Here is a 21,848-nt window from a genome sequence, read left to right as displayed (position 1 = left end):
TAAATAGGCAGCTGCGTAAGCCGAATGCGGCCGGAGGATACGGTCCATGATACGCTGAAACGTAGCCGGGGCCCCAAACAAGCCAAACAGAAGAGTCATGAATTGGTGCAATCCGAACGGCGTGGAGAAGGCTGTTTTTTCGCGGGAAATTGGCGTCAAGGGGATCTGCCAATAACCCTTTGTCAAATCCAATGTCGAATAAAATCGAGCAGTGCCTAACCGATCGAGCAACTCATCAATGCGTGGCATTGGGTACGCATCAAATTTAGACACCGCGTTGACTTTTCTGTAATCCACACAGAACTGTACCGACCCGTCGCTCAACCGGGCTAGACAATCACTGTGGGATTCCTCTATCACCCCCATATCGAGCATCACATCTAATTCCCCCCGAACTATTTTCTTTTTGTGTTCGGGCAACTGATAGGGACGGCTATGTACCACCACTCCCGGTTTGGTCTCGATGTGGTGCTGGGTGAGGTTCGTACGACCTGGTAGAGGGGAGAACACGTCCGCAAATTCTAGTTGCAACTTGGCAACCCCTGCGAGCTGATATGGTGAGAGGTGGTCCCCACAAGTGACCGGAGTGTTATGAATAGGTTTTGTGTTTACCTCCGGCCCGAGCTCCACCCTCTCCAGAACTACCGTAGCCAACGTCACAGGGACCGCCTCCCTCTATAATATCAGGAGGTTGAGGTGATATATTTGACGTGCGCCCCCTCTATCAGTTCACTTTACCTCATAATCGAGTTCCCCGACTCGTCGTGTGACCTCAAAGGGCCCTTGCCACTTGGCGAGTAATTTGGAGCTTGATGTTGGGAGTAATACGAGTACCTTATCTCCCGGTGCAAATTCCCTTAGCTGATTACCCCTGTCATACAGTCTGCGCTGTCGTTCTTGAGCCTGGAGCAAATTCTCCTGTGTTGGTTGCCCTAGTGTGTGGAGTTTTGCTCAAAGATCAAGAACGTACTGAATTTCATTTTTGCTATGTGAAGGTCCTTCCTCCAAAGCTTTGCGGATGACGTCAAGCACCCCGTGCGGCCACCGCCCATACAGAAGTTCGAAAGGGGAGAAGCCGGTAGAGGCTTGCGGGACCACTCATACTGCAAATAACAGGGGTTCAAGCCATTTATCCCAATTTCTAGCATCATCATGCACAAACTTCCGAATCATGTTCTTAAGGGTTTTATTGAATTGCTCCACCAGGCCATCCGTCTGCGAATGGTAAACGCTGGTGCAAATCGATTTAATACCCAATAATTCATAAAGCTCGCAAAGTGTACGTGACCTAAAGGTTGTGCCCTGGTTGGTGAGGATTTCTTTCAGAATCCCCACCTGGGAGATTATTTTGAAGAGTGCCTCCGCAACACTACGTGCTGAGATGTTGCTCAGAGGCACTGCTTCCGGGTATCGCGTTGCATAATCCACTAGGACTAATACAAAGCGATAGCGCGGTCAGCACGCGGGCAATGGCCCAACAATTCTCTCGAAGGGGACCTTGATCAACGGGAGAGGGTGCAATGGCGCTTTTGGGGTGGCTGGTGGATTTAACAGCTGGCATTCACGGCACGCTGCATACCACCTGCGGACATCGCCGCCAATGCCCGGCCAATAAAAACAGGCTATGAAGCGGTTCGATGTCTTTCCTTCCCTAGGTGACCTGCCATCGGATTATAATGAGCTGCCTGGAAAACCATTTCCCGGCGGCTCCGCGGTATTAAAAGCTGGGTTGTATCTTCCTTTGTTTGGGTGTCCTGCGTCACTCTATACAACTGCTTGTTTATGATTGTAAAATAGGGATATGAAAGTGCGACATTCGGGAAGAGTTGTTGACCATCAATCACTCTCTCTTGGTCAAAGGTGTGCCTGAGGGTTTCGTCTCATGACTGCTCCATAGGAAAATCCCCTTCGGGAAATCCCCTGAGGATGGGAGGGGCCGCAGCTTCTCCCCCCCTCACATCATCATGATGTGGAGCCTACGAAGGCGGCCCCGGCTACGCCTCCCCGCCAGAGCATCACACGTATTACCCATACCGCAGGACCCATCCGCACACCTTCCCTTCAATACATTTTTTAAATCGGGCCAATTAGTCCCCAAATCAGCGGATGGGTGAGGCGAGAACTAACCGTGGCCTCCACTCTATGCTTTGTTCCCCTAAATTTAATCACCAGGTTCACCACAGGGTATTTGTGAATATCCCCATTAACACACTTCACCCTCACCACCTTAGCTGTGCCGAATGCCCCGGGTTGAACCAAGTGTTGGTGGACCATGGTTTGATTACAACCAGTGTCCACCAATGCTTGGTGAGTACCCTCCTTGATCCTTACTGGTATTCGGTACGCTCCAGCTCGATTGGGGGCAGCCTGCAGGGTTCGGGGACCCGGACCACAGTCCCCAGCTCCATCACGGGGCATTGATCCTGGGAGTGGCCCGGATCCCCACAACCCCAACAGGCCGGCCCAGACGCTACGCCCGCACCTGTGTCGGCGGACACTTCCACCTGAGGGGGAGGGCGGCGGGGTGCTGTAGAGGAGGGGGAGCGTGTCCACCACCTTGCGCGGGGAACTGGTTGTGTTGGCAGAGCTCCTCGCCTCCACGGGGCAGGAACTGGCTCTGGGGAGAGAGCAGAGTGAGAGGGAGGAGGGGAACACACAAGGGGAGAGAGAGAGAGGGAGGTAAGGGCTCTTCCGCCCTCAGGTACGCCATCAAATGGTCCTCTGCAAGCAGGGCAGCTTCCTCCAGCGACGCCGGGCGGTCGCACTGAACCCATTCCGCTGTCCCCTTCGGCAGACCATGAATCAACTGCTCCAGTACCATCTGGTCGATCACTCCCCAACATCAGGATTCCCTGCCAGCAGCCATTTCCGGCACGGTGCGGTCATCTTCCCCCAACTTCAAGGACCAGAACAGCTGCCGAGACTGTTCCGCACTGCGACCCACCCGCTGCAGGATAGCCTTTTTCAAGTCCGCGTAGGACATGAGATTAGCTGCCGACAACTGTTGGGCAGCAAGCTGGGCTTTCCTGGACAGTAATGGAAGGAGCCTGGCCGGCAATTGTTCACGCGGCCAGCCCCAGATCTCCACCGTTCTCTCGAAGAGGTCGATGAAGGCCTCTGCATAATCTTCCGCCCCATTTTCAGAAGGGGGGGGAGGGGCAGCTGGGTGCGGATGTCGGGGGTCGTGGCCAGGGCTCTCTCTTGGCCAAGAAGACTCCGGATCGCGTGCCGGTCCTCTGCTTGAGCCCCCAGGATTTCGAAGAACCGTCGGCCCTGGTCTTGGCGCAGCTCAATCAGGGACTGTTGGAGTGTCTGATGCATCCCAGCAAGGGACTGGAAGATCTCTGCCAGCTGGGAGGACTCCATGGGGCATACTTGTAAAACCTGGATTTCGACACCAGTGTAACGGGTTCTGTTGATAATGAGGACACGAAGGCGAGTAGCTCCTCTCAAGGTGACTCTTTTATTTACAGTTTTACACAGCTTTTAATTTATAGCAACCAGTTCACTCCCAGACTCTCTCTCTCAAGTGTTGGTGGGGTGGGTCTTTTATCCGCTTTCCCCGCGGGGGCTGAATTATTACGTATGACAATTAAACTGCAGTCCCAGTGTCACTGCATGTTTTTAGCATTTGCATCCTGAGATAGTCTGAGATCTTATGCAGCGTTCTCATAGACAACACTATTCTTACAAACTGCTCCCAGATGACTCCGAGAACTCTCCATTTGCACATTCCGTGAGACCGTAGCGCTGCACACGTTGGAGCCAAAGCACAAATGAACTTCTGAAAAAAAAAGCAAATCAGACATGCACATCCATGGCATTTCGTTCCTCTGTTCTTCAATATATAATCAGGTCTGTTTCCTCAAGAACGTGTCTTTGTGTTTAGCTGCATTTCTTCCAACATTGCCGGGTAATGTGCGAAATTACCCGCCAAGGCGCATGAATACAATGGCTGTTAGATTATAAATATCAAGGGGTCACGACATGTAGTTTACGCAGCACCTCTCAAATAATCTTTAGGATTATACATAATAACAGGAACATTGATAACAGCAGAGGATTTTTAACGTCCGACAGTGAATAAATAGTGCTTTGATGGATCTAGCAGCGGTGCATTAAATCTTAAAGGACTAAACTTAAAGAATTAAAGAAACAAAACTTCTCAGAGTGAAAACCTGTTAGTGTGGAACTCTGATTCTGCACAAATATAGCATCCTATATTTATCGATTAATCATTGTAGCATTAAGCTAAACCATTTTTTTCATTAATTAAAACAATACATTTTTATATCATCGAGACGGTTTTAAAATCGGTTTGCTCAAGAATCGCGATTTGTAACAAATCTTTTTTTTTTACCCCTGCCAATGTAAATGTAGATGTTTTTAAATTCACTGGGGTGGCAGCATTGCATCTTAAAAAGAGGCAGCAGTGGATGAAAGGGAAGAGAAACTGCCTGCATGTCATCACCTCTAATTGAAGCCTTTCCCAGATGAGGCCAGTCACACACAAGCTGACTTTGAAAATGGATTTGATCCACATGCACTGATTGTTAAACGTGTGTGTGTGTGTCCCTCCCTCCCTCCCTCCCACAGAGGCTGCCAGCAGAGCTATTGTCCAGTTTTTGGAGGTAAATCAGTGTGAAGAGGCGAGTCGGGGCTGGATGCTTCTGACAACCATGAACCTGCTGGCCTCCTCCGGACAGGTTTGTGTGTATAATGTGCATCAGACAAAATATAGCACTGGATTTATGTAAAAAATAAAATGTAATCACCTTTATGTGCACAAGACAATTTCAAATGGAAAAAACAAATCCTGACTCAGACGTATCTGATCAAATTAGGAAGTGACACATTTATATAATATATATTTTAGTTTTTTTCTCGCTAAGAAAGACCTTATATGCACCTTATATGGTGCATATATCTTTTTTTTGAAATACTTATTCAATTGTTATATCAGTTGTTTGATTATATATTAAATATGATCAATTCACTGAAAGGCAACAACAGAACCACATATTCCTTATACATAAATACTGTATATACATACAAATATTTTTGCATTTTGCAATTAAATTCATGCCTATATACATTAGTAGTTTTTGGGTCACTTGCATAACTACCTTGAACTTATTTATCTAACTCAGGTAAGCACCTTAAAAAGATTTTATTAGAATGTGCAAAAAGTCAACAGACTTGAACATAAATCTTGATATTCAGTTTTAAAATCGTAATCTTAGTTTATACAAGCTAACCAAACCCTGCACAAAATGTATTAAAAACATTTCTACTAATAAACATCTAATGATTTGCTTTTTTTTTGGCATGATAATCGGTGTCATTCGTTTTCAAGGTTCTTAAAATTTGTCTTTATTTATTTTATGTTTTTAACTGAAAAATCACTATACATTTAACATGTTATTATTGTAAATATTCTAAAGAACTGGGATTTGAGTTTCAGATGTAATATTTGTTTTCATTCAGTTAGTATTGCCTTATGTAACCTGATGCAGGTACATTTCTTTTCATAATCGAAAGGCTAATGACACAGTTCACTAGGTGCGGTTACTTGTAGAACTGAACTCTGTCGCTTACATTCGCTTGTGAAGTTTGATGAGGTCCAAATGATCCAATTAGCTACCACAATTGTGTGACTGTGGATGTCACCATCAAGGGTTTGAAGGCCTGTCCTTGTCTCATGGCCTGTGCCCATGTAATGTCTAAATAAATACTGAAAAGTTACTGGCTGTGTGTTTTAGAATCATCCATGTTAGTTTGGCCCTTTTAGCACCATGAGCTTGTGCGTACTGTTCCATTGCTTGAATCTTAAGCAGCAGTTGCAATTTGAGTGTGTTTGTTGTAGTTTCACTGCTGAGTAAGACCCATATGTCTTCAGTTGTGCTGCCCTGACACTGCCCTCTCTGATATTAGAGAGGTGTACTGTAATCTCCTACACTGGGAGGTTTGGAAACCATGTGGAGGCCAGGAGGACCAGTATGGCAACATTTTGTTCAGGAAATGCAGGAGATTCTTTGTGCAGAAAAATACTCCCATTTCACTCTATGAAAGATGACTTCTACAACAAAGGATTCTGAACTAGAGCCCTGCCTGGAGTCCAGACTTTCAGCTTCTCCAGAATCTACACTGACCGGTGAAGCTCTGCTAAGTAAGGATGGGTGCCTCCCATTTTTCTGCTTTAGTTGGAATATATAATGAAAGCATTGTCTCGTGTTCAAGCTCCTGATATCATCTCCATGTGGCTATGTACATAGAGCCAACAGCACTCTAATATACCAACACGTTTCCACTATCGGAAAGCTGACCTCTTCAAATACAGTACATATCCATTTGGATTGGAACAGTTTATAATGGCTTTCCATAATTAATTCAGCATGCACCACCATTTCTCCAGGCAAGAGTCTGTGGTTCTGTGAGGTGCAACAAGTTTTTGAGGGGTGAAATACGTTTGTATTCCAAGCTGTGAGATGCAGACAAAAAGTGCTGTTCCTGGCAACATTGCCTGCCCCTCAGAAACAACAAAGGTCTTTTCTTTTCTGTCTATAAGGACGTCCTTCATGCTCAACATTCCCAGTGCACCCTCAATTCACCCACATGGATGCTGTTTCTCTTGTCTCATCTTTTTTTTTTTTTTTTTCAGCTGTGACAACTTGCGTTGACAGTCTGTGAGAATTCCTCCAGCTTTTACCCACTTTCTATTGACTGCCAGTCAGGTGGTGTTTTTCTGTTTCTGACATTATCATTTAGTGGCTGTTGGTGTAATTTATTCTAAACTCCAGGCCATGTTGTCTGCTAGCACAGTATTCAGGCAAACAACCACAGAGAGAGCTATTCCTAGCCTCGACCGTCTGCCATAACAGAGCCAACATCTCTTGCTTTGTGGAGTCCAACTGTGCTACCAATTTCTCTCACACATGGAACTTGATTTACTTTGCCCAGGAGGCTGTATCTGTGTGACCTGCCTTTGTACACCTAAACTCTTATTTGTATGAAACAGCCAATGCATTTTCTAAAGGGACCTTGTTTTATGCTTGCAAAGAAGTGGTATGGTTTATTTCTTTGGACATAGTGTGTTTCTTGGAATAAAATTCAGATTACATTTTTTGAATCTCCTCTGCTTTTTGCTTATAATGTCTCATTCTGAGGAAAGCAGTGAACGTAATAGTGTTGTAATGCATGCTCCACTAAGGTTTGGCACTATGGGAATTCTTCGGCTGCTCACTGTCTGCTTTAGAATTTTTATAATGGATTTGGCACTTTCTGACCTAGTGTAGGGATTTTTTTTATTTTTTTTTTGTGATGGAATGATTTTGTGTGGTAGATGGTGCACACTGGTTCAGACATGCATCAAGTCTAGTGCTGAGCCTGAAAATTCTTACTTGTTCACTGATTCGATATTGCCTATAGTGAATGGCACATATATAGGGAGCGGAATCGTAAAGAAATTAACTATTCTGATTCCTCTTTAAGATTTTGGTTCCTTAACTGTTCCATTGACAATTGTTTCGAGTAATAAATATTTGGAAATGAGAAATTAAATGTTTATTGTTTTTACTGCCTTCAGCAGTGTTGTAAAGTGATGAGATCATTTTAGATTTCATCAGAGCAGATGAACCAGCTCATAAGAGTTATTCATTAGGCTGCCGCATTGCTGTAGATTCAAAAGAACCGGTTTATAAGAGCCATTTATTCGGAAATCAGAGTACACTTGTCTCACTGTGTGTTCACTCTGTAAAACAAAATACAAATAAAAATGGCTCGCAAGTCATTCATTCGGGAATCACACTACAATGTTTGTATTGTGTGTTTCACACTATAGATTCAGTAGATGGACAGTGTTGCCACTGATTAGCACAGCAATTTATTTTTTATTTATTTAACCTTTGTTTAACCAGGAAGTCCCTTGAGACTAAAGTCTCTTTTTCGAGAGAGACCTGCAATAAACAATGTTAGAGTATAATAGTATGGTGCTCTGTCCGCATCAGCAGGAAATTGCATATAAAGTTAATGGAACACAGTTATGAAAATCATACGGTTCCAGTATCCACCCCCCAGCTTTGTACTTCTTTTACATTTTTTATGGGCAATATTGCATAATCTGGTGTACATCAGTTGTACAGTATAAATCAGAGTAGATTAGGGTATTAAAGAGTTAACTATATATGGAACGATGTTGTTTACTCAGAATTTGGAGAACACTACAAAAAAGAGCAGACATGTCATGTCACTCTGTGGGAAACTGGGAGAACAGCTTATGTATGTGTGTGTGAAATATGTGCCTGAGATGAGTCCTATCTTTTCCCATCACACCGCAATTGATAAGGTTTTATCCTCATCCTTCAGTTTTTCAATGCCAACATTCGCAGGATTCTGCTGTGATTAGTGTCAGAGCCGAGACTGCAGCAGGTAACACGGCTGGGAAAAATTGTCCGTTCACACTTTACCATTAGCTTTTCACGTGCATATGGCCACTCGTGGGAGTGTTTATTTTATTTGATTGAGGTAATTGCAATACTAATAAATTATTTGAAGTATCGGTAGTTAGTTAAACAAAATAGAATGTTTTAAAGGTATATTAACATGATACAACTTAATAGCAACAAATGAGATAATACCACTGATAAATACAACTGGATTGCTGATGCAATGTTAAACAGGTGAAAACACCCCCGTTTCACCATCTCCGACCTACCTATACGATAGTTGCATTTCGCCCTCTAGTGACAATCATGTTTAATGTTTGATTTGCTTGTTATGGATAATATTTGTTACATGGGAAAAGTTATATGCGGATCACGATGACAGAGCATTCACCTGCCCCGGTGTTATTGCAGCACAACAATCACCAAAGAAAATGGGAAAACTGACCACAACTTGTAATGTAAGTAGGATAAGCAAGTAATGGACTGTTTTAATAACATAGAGTATAATTTAAGTAGCCCTAAGATCTTCCCTACTATAAGATTCAGTGTAATTGTGTGTAATTGTGTAAATATGACAAAACAAAGATTACTCCAGTTCATATCAGGTGGTTTAGGTTTAGACTTTAGATCATAGCTGACAGATATGATGATGTTTTGATCATTTAATTTTAATTAATTTAATTTAATTTAATTTAATTTTAATTAATTTAATTTAATTTGACCAATTGTCACACATTATACATACATTTCTGCATATACATGGTGAAATTATTTATTTTTCACATATCCCAGCTAAGCTGGGGTCAGAGTGCAGGGTCAGCCATGATACGGCGCCCCTGGAAAATGTCAACCTCCCCGTCGGGGAATCAAACCCCGGTCTTCCGCGTGACAGGCGGAGATACTGTCCACTATACTAACGAGGAGTATATCATGCTCTGAGTCACAAGTTTGCCTCAAAACACCCTGACATTTAATAAAAATTCTCTCATCGGTTATGTTTTCTGTCTCTTAACATAGTCTAATCATCAGATTATTTTAGAATATTATACAATTTCATAAAATCTTTCAGCTATATTTGATATGAATCTTTGCAATCCAGACTGCTTAATTACATGCATGAAAATGTTTCCATTAATTAAGAAATCCCTGGTTGTTACCTGACTTTGAATCTTTCCCATTCTGTGTCTCTGAAGAAAACGGTGGACTGTATGACCACCATGTCGGTGCCCTCCACGCTGGTGAAATGTCTATACTTGTTTTTTGACCTACCCCACATGCCCGAGGTTCCTGCTGCCACCCAGACTGAGCTTCCCCTGGCTGACCGCAGAGCTCTACTGCAGAAAGTCTTTGTTCAGGTCTGTCTAAACGTTGAAACAGCATTCTCTCCACTAAAATACCCATGAAACCTGCTTTTTACTATTTTATTTAATATTTGCTGATTTTATATAATAATTTTATATTAAAATGCTAGTAAGATGTTAAGTAATGACAATGAGCTTAAAAATTATCTTAAATAAAAGCTTTAATTACATTTTGGCCTTATAATTAATATCACATTGTAATCATAGGCCCTGTTTCCACCTGGTATTAAGATGCAGTTTCGGTGATCTGATCACATGTGGTCAGCCGAGACGCATTTTTGTTTCCACCTGTTTCCATTGCGTCACCTGTGACCACTTGTGTTCGGATTTCGGGAGGGTTTTTGATTTCATGATGACATAAATCAGTTACTATGTGAGTGTGTGTTACTGCATGATAATAAACCACAAAAAGTCAAAAAAAGACAGAGAAAGCGCAATCTAAGCACAAACGCAAATTTTCGTGCAGAATATTCCATTGTTTTAGTAGCGTCCGATGTGTGTGCTTGTCATCTGTGTCTCTGCATGTTAATATCAGACACACTGAAGAAGTTTATTTCGGACGATTATTTCCTTTTAAAGCTGCAAAGTTTAAACTCTTGTTTAAAGGGATAGTTCACCCCCCAAAAATTATCTCATCATTTACTCACCCTCATGCCATCCTACTTATGACTTTCTTTCTTCAGCAGAACACAAAAGAAGATTTTTAACTCTGTAGGTCCATGCAATGCAAGTGAATGGTGATCAGACATTTGTAGCTTAAAAAAATCACATAAAGGAAACATAAAAGTAATCCATAAAAGGTTAAATCTGTACCTTCAGAAGCGATATGATACGTGCTGGTGAGAAACAGATCAAAATGTAAGTCATTTTATACTCTAAATCTTCACTTTCACTTTTACATCTGAAAGTCACATGTGGTGCCTGTTTAGTGGACTTAAATAGTGTTCTGTTTCTCACCCACACCCATTACTTCTATGTCTCCTTTGTGATTTTCGGAGCTACAGAGGTCTGATCCCCATTCACTTGTATTGTATGGACCTACAGAGCTGAGATATTCTTCTAAAAATCTTTGTTTGTGTTCTGCTGAAGAAAGAAAGTCATACACATCTGGGATGGCACGAGGGTGAGTAAATTATTAGAGAACTTAATTTTTGGGTAAACTATCCCTTTAAGTGCAGCAGTTGATCGATAGGTGAAGGGTGGTGCTTTGCTGCTGTCCAGGACACATTCAGGACAGATGAGCATTTCACACGTCAAATGTTGTGTGGTCACATGTGTTTTTGACTACTTCCGCATGTGTGTTCAGTGGTCCCCATTTCTGCCTGTATTTAGCACTGCCACTTTAATCGAATCACCAGAAATTCATCTTATTACCAGGTTGAAATGGGGCCCTAATGTATTACTCACTCATTGACATGTACTTTTAGTGATTTGTTTTTCCTCTTTGTTCTGCTCAGATCCTTGTAAAGCTGTGCAGTTTTGTTTCTCCGGCAGAGGAGCTGGCCCAGAAGGATGATCTACAGCTGCTCTTCAGTGCCATCACCTCCTGGTGCCCACCCCACAACCTGCCTTGGAGGAAGAGCGCAGGAGAAGTGCTCACTACCATCTCTCGACACGGACTGAGCGTCAATGTCGTCAAGTATATCCATGGTATATTGTACTGATGATTTGACTGAAGCTTTCTGATTGGGCCTAATTGCTTCTTCCTCTGTGGTTTTCAGCCGTGCTTATGCATGGATACGTAATACTGACATTGTTTTGCTGCTGGCATCTTATGAGCCCTAGCAACATTTTAACCTTATGTAACCAATTACCATATCAGTTGTGCTTTTAGTATTTTTGGAGGTCAGTTTAATGTGTGGTGCTAGCAGTTGTTAGCAGGAATTGGTTTGCAATTAATGAAAGAACATTCAAATATCAGTACTTAAATTTATGGTTCATCCAAAAGTGAAACTTCTGTCATAATTTACTTAGTGAATAGTGACTGAGGCTAATATTCTGCCTAACATCCCCATTTTTGTTCCACGGAATTAAGAAAGTCAGACAACAGCAGAATTTTCATTTCTGGGTGAAAAAGAGCCTGGAATCAAAGCTTTCCATTTGAAAACACATGGTAGGCATTACCATAAATGTTTATGGGAGTAGAAATGAGTTTACTCCAAATGCCCTGCTAAAGTTAAAATATCTCGGATGGTGCACAACCATCATAACACAGTATGTTCTGGATCTCTTACAGAGAAAGAGTGTTTGTCGACGTGTATCCAGAACATGCAGCAATCAGATGACCTCTCCCCTCTAGAGATTGTAGAGATGTTTGCTGGGCTCTCCTGTTTCTTGAAGGACTCAAGTTATGTCTCACAGACACTGTTGGATGATTTCCGCATGTGTCAGGGCTACGCCTTCCTCATAGATCTGATGATCAGGTCTCTGATCCGTGATTATTCATTACACAGCCAAATCTCTAGGATTTTATATTAATCATTAATCAGAGCTCAACAGTAAATAGATTTTTACTGACCCCACCATAAAAATGTACATTGTATATTTTTTACAGCATCATAATTAGATGTCAATTTTCAATGTAGTTTCCTTTACAAAAGAAACAAGACTTCCAAGACTATTGCATATCATTTGCGGAATTTAAATATATATATATATATTTTTTAATCTTGTGGGAGCCAGCTAAATAACTTTACCCTGATGACATTAAAATCGACAGAATTCAAAACAACAATTTTAATACATCACAGAAAACCAACGTTTGGCATAAGAATGCAAGCATATGATGATAAACTTAAGATGCAGAAACAGCATAGCACTGGCTCAGTTGGGCAAGTGACAGTTCTGTCAGTTGTCCTGAAACTGGCCTGCAATTGTTTTGGTTTAGCCCTGTTAATAGTTGTATTATGTAGTGGAAATAAGAAACAGTATACTCTACAGATCTGATACTGTTGAACCATTGTCATAATCCTCCATTGGATTTTTCGTTCATCCTAGGTTGGAGCAGGCCAAAGAGGATGAATCCAAAGATGCTCTAAAGGACCTTGTCAACCTGGTGACTGCTCTGACCACATATGGTGTTAGTGAGCTGAAACCAGCTGGTCTCACAACCGGAGCACCCTTCCTGCTTCCAGGTTTTGTGGTCCCACAACCTTCTGGGAAAGGTCAGCCCTATGTTAAATGACAAGCTTGACTCTTGACATGTCACAGCACAGCTGAGTGTAAATGTTGGTAATGTTGAACTTTGGCCAGAAAACATTGAGAAATGTAGGTTTTCAAAAACATTCAGATTGCATGCCAATGTTGAGGCTTAACAACCCAGCCTTGGTAAATACTTGGTGCTTTAACTGTATATTTGCATTCATTCTTATTTTTACATAATTTGGGAGTCTGTTCTTGGTTCTGAGTTAGGATTTTTATTCTAACTAACAAAGAAACTAAACTGACACACTTTGCCTTCACCATCATGCAGTGACTTTCAGCTCTGCTGTTCTTTTTAGATAAAGATCTTTGAATTTTTATATATATATATATATATATATATATATATATATATATATATATATATATATATATTTAATTATTTACACACCCTCATGTTGTTCCAAACCTGAATTACTTCTTTATGTGGAACACAAAAGGAGATGTTAGGCAGAATGTTATGGACTAACAACCTCAGTCCCCATTCATTTCCATTGTATGGAGAAAAACAACAGCTTATCTTGTGTTCCCCAGATGAAAGAAAGTCTTATAGGCTTGAAACGATACAAGAGTGAGTAAATTATGACAGAATTTTCATTTTAGGCTGAACTAACCCTTTAAAAGCTTGCAGGATGAATTAACCAAGATGTAATCAATGGTTGTCCAACCCACTGAGTGAGATTAGCAGTGTTCTTTCAGCATCTTCATTTCATTTAATAACCTCCTCATCTGTGTTTGTTGCAGCTAGATTACACTTTTAATCACACAGAGGGAGTAGAACGGCCTGCGGTTTCTGAGGGAGAATTAAAACATTTGTGTTCAGTGGCTGTAAATGGCATTAATTGGACAGGAGGTAAACAGCAGACACTTACTGTGTAATTTGGTTAGGTTATTTGCTTGCCTTGTCTTATGCCTCACCAAGAGCCATTAAATGCTGTAATTAGTAATAGTGCCAGATAATGTTGTTTGTCCACCCAGTCACGTTAAGACTTCCTCTTTTCCAACAAGCCAATCAGAAGCACAGCCTATACCCTGTGTCGTGAGAGACTTTAGTGAGAGTGCATAAAGGTTGAATGCACAAGAATGTGTTTTAAGCTGCAGGGTTAAAGGACTGACTTGATATTTTGCTCTACTACAATCATGTGATGGGCAGACATTTCAAGTTAATATTACATACCCTATGTTTTTCATGAACTCTAGTTAAATGGCATAGTCTCTCATCAGAATCAGCCAAAGAAAGGAATGAACTAGAGACATCAACAGTGCAAATGCAACATTTAAAATCTGTTAACAGGTATGACACCAGCAATAGAGGGAAAGAAAAATGTAGCAAGGGCAATTTGTCGCTGACCACATACTAGCTTTTTGATGAACAAGCCATTTGTCATCTGTATTATGTGTGACCTACGTATGTGCACTCACTGTTTACTCTGGTTAACAGAAGAATGAATTTGTGGTTGTTTTGTAGGGCTGTAAATTACAAGTTTCATCAAGATACGATCTTGTATCAATTCTTTTAGCCAGTGATCCGATGTTCGCCGATTCCTCAAAGTCTGTCACGATTTAGATTTGATTCAGGGGTCTGTGATCAATATTATGATATTATGTGCCTATTTTACACAAACAAATCCATTTATTATCTCACAAATACAACCAAAATATAATTCAAATATTTTATTGACCTGTCTGAAAAGTGAAAATTCAGTATCCACATTGGGACATCCATAACAAAATATAATGCAGAAAAATAAATAATATAAAAAGTAAAGTCACATACTCATTTGTTTGATGAGAGCTCATTGGAATGAGGAAAGCACTAAAGTGACAATTTGTCATCTCTACAAGAGTCAAGTCTTTCGTGTTATGGGTATGTAAGTATTTTGGATTGAGAGTATGTGCTGTCCGTGTTTTTCTTTTTAATTATTTTACATTTATCTGTGCACGCAGATAGACCAAGGCGCAACTTCAGGCTTCAATCACTCCATGCACATCCTTGTCCCACAAGAGAAAAAAATTATGCACTTATAAAGCAAGATAAACATCATAAGGTTGCTGCAGTGCCTGATGGAATTGCGTAGGGACGTGGTTCGCATGAGAATGTCAAAATAAAGGTGCATCTAAAATGCGTTGAATCGATGACATCGCATCGTCAGTAATTAGATCGATGCATCGATCCAGATAGACACGCTTATTGTCATGTATTCACATTTCTACTTTTCTAAATTCCTTTTAGAGGAAATAAAAACATGTTTATTATTTTACAATATACTTAAGCAATAAGGTAATAGAGTCTGTGTTGTATTGTAAAGAGGTTGCAACAAGAATAACAGTCAGCTATGGGTGCTGTGCAATGATAAATAGAAGCTTAGGGAAGACTTCATAACTGTGCTTTATCGTGAATAAAGGACAGCTGTTGATGACCAATTATCATTATAATTGTCCCTGGTTAGAGAGTTGTTTGTTAAAAAAAAAATATATATATATATTTTTTTTTTTATGACAGTTTTTTTTTTTTTATTTCTATATTCAGGCCATACAGTCAGGAACATCCAGGCCTTTTCTGTGCTTCAGAATACCTTCTTGAAAGCCAAGAGTGGTCGGTTAGCACGTATGATCCTCGAAGCCATTGCCAACATCTATGCTGCCGACTACGCCAACTATTTCATCTTAGAGGCACAACATGCGCTATCACAGTTTGCAGAGCGAGTAGCAAAGCTGCCTGAGGTGCAGACCAAGTACTTTGAACTGCTAGAGTTTGTTGTCTTTGGACTCAATTACGTACCATGCAAAGAGCTTTTTAGTGTTAGCGTGCTGTTAAAGTCAAGCAATTCCTTCGGATGCAGCATCACAGCTACTCGGACTCTTCTCAAGCTTGGACGCCACCACCCTGTCTTCAGTGATGTCCTCCGCGAAGTTGGACTGCTTGAAGTGCTAGTTAATCTGCTCCACAAATATGCAGCACTTTTAAAAGATCCAACACAAGCACACAGTGAGCAGGGTAAGACTTATCTTTGGAATCTCAACCATTTAAAATGAAAGGTGCACAATAATGCTTACAAAAAAATCATGGTTATACCAACTTTTATATGACATACCATATTAATACCATGTATTTGGGCATGTACCATGGTAGTGTCATGATATTCTTTGTAGTGTAATGGAGCACCCTATAAATACCATTACACATGAATATGGAAATTGTTTAGTACCATGGTGTACAGTATATATAGTGTAATAAAATACCATACCATTACTTTACTATGGCAACACAACAGTGTTTTTTTGCAAGTGTAATATTTTATAAATATGTTTTGTCAATGAGGAGCTATGCTGTATTTGTTTATCTGTCTGCCTAGAGGTTTATTGATTAGCATGCTGTGTTTTTAGCAATACACAAGACATTTTTGGATAAGGCTGTACAAATACAAATACTCATAGTTTCTTTGTTTACGGATTGTTCCCTCTCTGTGGGTAGGAGATGCAAAGAACAATGTGGCAGAAGAGCAAAAGCAGCTATCCTGGCTTGTTATGGAGACACTCACAGTCCTTTTGCAAGGCTCAAACACCAATGCAGGCAAGTGTGTATGACTGTTTCCTGGAGTGAAATTAGTTCAGATTAATTTGACTTTGATATCAAAACAGACTGGATTGATGATCAGTTGTTCTGAGGATTTAGTTTGACACCTTATTCTTTTTTATTTTGCTGGGTTTTGAAATAAGAAATGGCAGGCAATAGGCTTGGATTTTGATAGATTTTGCTGTCACTGTCTCTTTTTTGTAGTTAGCTCTTTCTGAGCTTGAGAGACTGTGTGCATCTTTTTCTATTTTGGTTTTGTCTGTATTTCTTACTTACCGATATTGTCCTCTTGGTGTAAGTACATGGGGCATAAATGTGCACTATGTAACTTTTTGTTTGTGTCATCTTGGATTTACAGTGACACCTAGTGGTGTGGATGCAGCATCATTCAAAATCAATAGTTTTCAGTTACAGATGCCATTGTAGAAATTCACTAATCTCAATCAGCCATGATTCATTTAATCCAAGAAAGAAAGTGTCCAATATCAAGATGGTTACTGAGATTTAGCAAGTAGTATTCAGCTGGTCATGTGATTCAAAAATGGCAGCCTCCATGTGGGCACCCCTCCCCCAGGTAGAACAAAACAGCTTTTATAAGGTTACTGATATGACTAGGAGACCTCATCTCATGTGCGTTCAAAATTACAGTTAATTTCTTTAGGACTAAATATCTTTTAAATGGGGAACATTGTTTTGTGTGCACCTTTTAATTAATCTTTAAAAATATGGGTAAAACTTAACAATAAGTTTCCAGTGGGCCTGAGTAGCTCAGCGAGTATTGATGCTGACTACTACCCCTGGAGATGTGAGTTTGAATCCGGGGTGTGCTGAGTGACTCCAGCTAGGTCTCCTAAACAACCAAATTGGCCCGGTTGCTTGGGAGGGTAGAGTCACATGGGGTAACCACCTCGTGGTCACGATTAGGGGATCTCACTCTCAACCGGGCGCGTGGTAAGTTGTGCGTGGATCGTGCAGAGTGTCATGCACAATGAGCCACATGATAAGATGCGCGGATTGAAGTTCTCAGAAGCAGAGGCAACTGAGACTTGTCCTCCGCCACCCAGATTGAGGTGAGTAACCGCGCCACCACAAGGACCTACTAAGTAGTGGGAATTGGGCATTCCAAATAGGGAGAAAGGGGATAAAAAAAAAACCCAATAAGGTTCCATTCTTTAACATGAATTCATGCATTAGGTATCATAAACAAACAATTAACAGTATATTTTTTTACAGCATTCATTAATCTTTTTTAATGTTAGTTAATAAAAAATACAGTTCTTAATTGTAAATTTTATTTCATATTGCATTTTGATTTAAAAAATGCATAAGTATTATGTTAAAACTAACCAAAACTAACATTAACTAAGATTAATAAATGTTGTAAAATTATTGTTCATTGTTAGTTCATGTTAACTAATATTTGTAACTAATATTTTCAAATGGAACCGTAAAGTATTACCAAAATATGTAACTGTTACACTATTTGAAAAGAAAAACCATGACTTTATACTTGTTTGCATGAGACTGTTGTGATAAACCATCGAATGACCATGCAAATCCTCAATATTTTACATGACATCCATGCAACGATACCAGGAAGGAATCTGACAAAACTACCCATCAGGGGGCCTGGGTAGCTCAGTTGTAAAGATGCTGGCTACCACCCCTGGAGTTCGCTTGTTTGAATCCCAGGGCATACGGAGTCACTCCAGCCAGGTCTCCTAAGCCAGTGGTTCCCAACCTTTTTCCTTGGTGGCCCCCCCATGTACATATTTAACAATCCGTGACCCCCCATATATATATTAATGCTATGCACATAAACACACACACACACACACACACACACACACACACTGTATATAGTAACTAAATTTAGTTTTAAGTTTTTAATGACATTTTATTACATGAATACACAGGAAATGTTCCTTTTCAACTTCAAATGTTTCCTTTCAGCCTAATATTTTCATTTTTACACAACTAGTACTGTACACAACGTCATACTGAATGTTATGACGTAATGTTAAATATGCACGGGAGAATGCTGTATGTAGCCTACTTACATGCATGCATGCACAGATCCTTATTTTTTACAAGGCTAATCATAACGTCAGCGTAAACACATAACGCTAATGTCCACCTTGGGCTTGCATGCCTTTGACTAGTGATGGAATGTCAGGTGTAATGCCAGTGACAGGCAGTCTAAAATCGCTGTGAACTTCCAGTCTGTTGCGTGACTTTGTTTTTATAGCCACAAGGGCACTGAAGGCTGCCTCAGAGAGGTAGGTGGTACTGAAAGGAAGAATGATCTTTGTAATGGCATAGTTTGCGAGTTTAGGTGCGACAACAGGTCCCCTGGCTATCCAAAGCCTTTTGAATCCATTCTCCTGGAAGTACTTTTTTGACAGTGAATCAGTTTGTAGTTCAGCGAGCTCATCTTCACAGCCAAGATATTCCACATCTTCAAGCCTGGATGTGAATGGATCCATGACACACGACTCCTTGGATAATGTGTCAACATGCGCAAAGCGGGACTTTAATTCCTCCTGTAGCGAAGTCATGTGACGGCAAAACTCGGCGCGCAAAGATGCACTCACGGTACCCCCAGAATGTTGAAGCAGCAGTGGAAAGTGTTGTAAATGCCCCTGTTACATTTTTCCAGCCCTGTACTCCAGCTTGTGCATAAAAGCATCGATTGCTTCTTTGCACTCCAAGATGTTTGACTCAGAGCCCTGCAGTCTCTTGTTGGTCTCATTATAAAGAGTGACTATGTCAGCAAGGTATGCGGTTTTGATCCAGAACACATCAGTCAGCTGCTCCAAAAGTGTGTTTCGATTTCGCAGAAATTCCAGTATTTTATCCTGCAGTTCTAGAAAAAGCGCACAAGCACTTTGCCACGCGAAATCCAGTGCACCTCCGTGTGTAGCAGTAGAGTTTGGTGCGCTTCATCCTCACACAGTTGTGCAAATAATCTCTGGTTGGTAGGGCGAGCTTTAATTAAGTTTACGACTTTTACAACATAGTGTCTTAACTTTTTCTTCGCCTCTGATGAAGAATCAGTGCATTTACGTTTCTCTGCCATTTTCCTTTTGATTTTGCCGTTACTATGACAACAAGCACATTGGGCAAGTGACGGTGTGCGCGCAAAATTTAAATAATTATTTTATATAAGAGATAATTTTTGACTGCCTTATCTTGGCATTGTAAGCATATGATTTTTTTAAAACTTTGAAAAAATATTTTTATATAAAATTATTAGTGGAACATTTTATGCATCTTTATTCACCTCAAAGCATATCCGCTCCCGCAGGAGGTGGATGGCGTGAAGCCTCCACATGCACTATGTCTCTGTGGCAACATGCTCAGCAAGCCACGTGATAAGATGCACTGGTTTACGGTCTCAGACGCAGAGGCAGCTGGGATTCGTCCTCCGCCACCCAGATTGAGGAGAGTCACTACGCAACCACGAGGACTTAAACGCGCATTGGGAATTTGGCATTCCTTATTGAGTGAAAAAAAGGGGGGTGGACACTGATATTGACAATGTTACAACTTTGTTACATGTTACCTTTGGTACATCTACCCAAAAGGCAGCCTTATTTTAACAAACAAAAGGATGTGTGGTCAAAATAGTTTCCTGTGATGATTGACTGGCATGCTGTGAATTAACACAGATAACTAATTTTGACTACATGACAGAGCTTAAGTTGTATTTAACCTGGAATACTTCTTTAAACCCTGCTCTCAGGCCCTGCAGTAGTCTCACTCTTACTGTTGAATCAGTTCTGTAGTTATGGAAATGCTCTTAACAGCACTGTAATCATATCTATTCTCTTTAATGTCTACAGCTCCGTCTCTGAACACTCACTCTCACAGATGCTCTCATGCCTTAGTCATTGTTAGCCAATCAGTTTTCAGTGCAAAGAATTACTTAAGTGATTTCAAATGTTTAAATGTGGCACTACCACTAAGATGATCAATCATTTGTGAATCTCAGTGCAGCAAAGTAGTGTCTTGATTTTCTGGAATATTTACATATTGCATCTAACATAGTGTTTATGTCTGACAATATAATCATCAAATGATCTTCCTGTCAGGTTTGTTCCGTGAGTTTGGAGGTGCACGATGCGTGCACAACATCGTGAAGTACCGTCAGTGTCGTGAGCATGCTCTAATGATCATTCAGCAGCTGGTTCTGTCGTCATCTGGAGATGATGACATGGGCACGCTGCTTGGCCTAATGCACTCTGCACGGTCAACAGAACTACAGCTCAAAACTGACATATTGCGGGTGAGTAGGCACATTCATAACTCTAGCAAATTGGTCTTAACCTTTGTGATGCAAAGAACACCTTTTTTTTATTATTATTTTTCCATCATATTTACATAAATTGGGTTAGGAGAATCTTGTTTTATAATTAAACATGATCAATTTCCACCCTCAGTCAGGCTCTGCTGCTTCTCCTTTAAGACTTGACAGTAAACGCCCACTGTTATGATTGGCTCTCTGCTCTTGACTGACCTGTCATCTTACTGCTCACTGTTACAGAGCAGGGCTACGGAAGTGATCAGTTTAATTAGGCTTTGATGCGTTGTTGTGGAGGCGGTTAGATTCAAATGTCTACCACAGTGTTACATCACAATGTGGAGGAAGTAGAGAACGAGTCCTTTTGGCAGCATGGTTTCAAAAAATGCTCTTAAAGTGAGGAGGAATTTTGCATTCTGAAACGTACAGTATGTTTTTAAAGTACATTGACCTCTTAAATGTTGAGATCAAGGCAATTTTGATTCCTCATGTCTGACCCTTTGAAAGTCCCCATAACATCTCTTGACAAAAGCAGTTTTATTTCCTGTGTTATTAGATTTTCTATTGAAACAGGAAGTTTTGGTGTGACATTAAAGGGTTGCAAAAAACTTTGTCATGTCATGACGCCTTTTTTCCACTAGGCTTTAGTTACATCACAGCCTTGAAACATGTTTTTTTTACTTCACCAGCTAGCTGGTATTCAATTCTAGAGAGCAATTGATTGGATAAAAATCTGTCTCAAACCCTGAGTAATAAATATTTTTGGTCTGTTTTTTTCTGTTAGGGACTAACTAAGTTTATTGCTAAATGAGAATATCTGCCAAAAGTAAGTTTTGTCAAGGTTTAGGGGTACTAGCGAGGGGTACACTAGTATATTCATATGGCTTATAGACGTATAGGCCTTTATCACATCCGAGTGCCTTCACATCAGGCTCCGAATAGCAGTGTACAGTAATCAAACA

At 40.7% G+C, this 21,848-nt stretch overlaps 1 protein-coding gene and 1 non-coding gene across 2 annotated transcripts in view; one reads left to right on the top strand and one right to left on the bottom strand.

Moving 5' to 3' along the window:
• Nucleotides 1-21,848, top strand: part of wdfy3 (WD repeat and FYVE domain containing 3) — a 118,335-nt gene that overhangs the window by 20,149 nt on the left and 76,338 nt on the right. Inside the window, 8 exon segments of the mRNA XM_052122934.1 lie at nt 4,597-4,706; nt 9,638-9,799; nt 11,263-11,455; nt 12,042-12,228; nt 12,803-12,969; nt 15,537-16,004; nt 16,482-16,580; nt 20,678-20,871. Coding sequence (XP_051978894.1) covers nt 4,597-4,706; nt 9,638-9,799; nt 11,263-11,455; nt 12,042-12,228; nt 12,803-12,969; nt 15,537-16,004; nt 16,482-16,580; nt 20,678-20,871 — 1,580 coding nt within the window.
• trnad-guc (transfer RNA aspartic acid (anticodon GUC)) lies at nt 9,296-9,367 on the bottom strand. Its single transcript has one exon. It is a non-coding gene; the product is annotated as a tRNA-Asp (tRNA).

The sequence above is a fragment of the Xyrauchen texanus genome, chromosome 4, assembly GCF_025860055.1.
Source record: "Xyrauchen texanus isolate HMW12.3.18 chromosome 4, RBS_HiC_50CHRs, whole genome shotgun sequence".
Classification (NCBI taxonomy): Eukaryota; Metazoa; Chordata; class Actinopteri; order Cypriniformes; family Catostomidae; genus Xyrauchen; species Xyrauchen texanus.
This window is presented reverse-complemented; position numbering and strand designations above follow the sequence as displayed.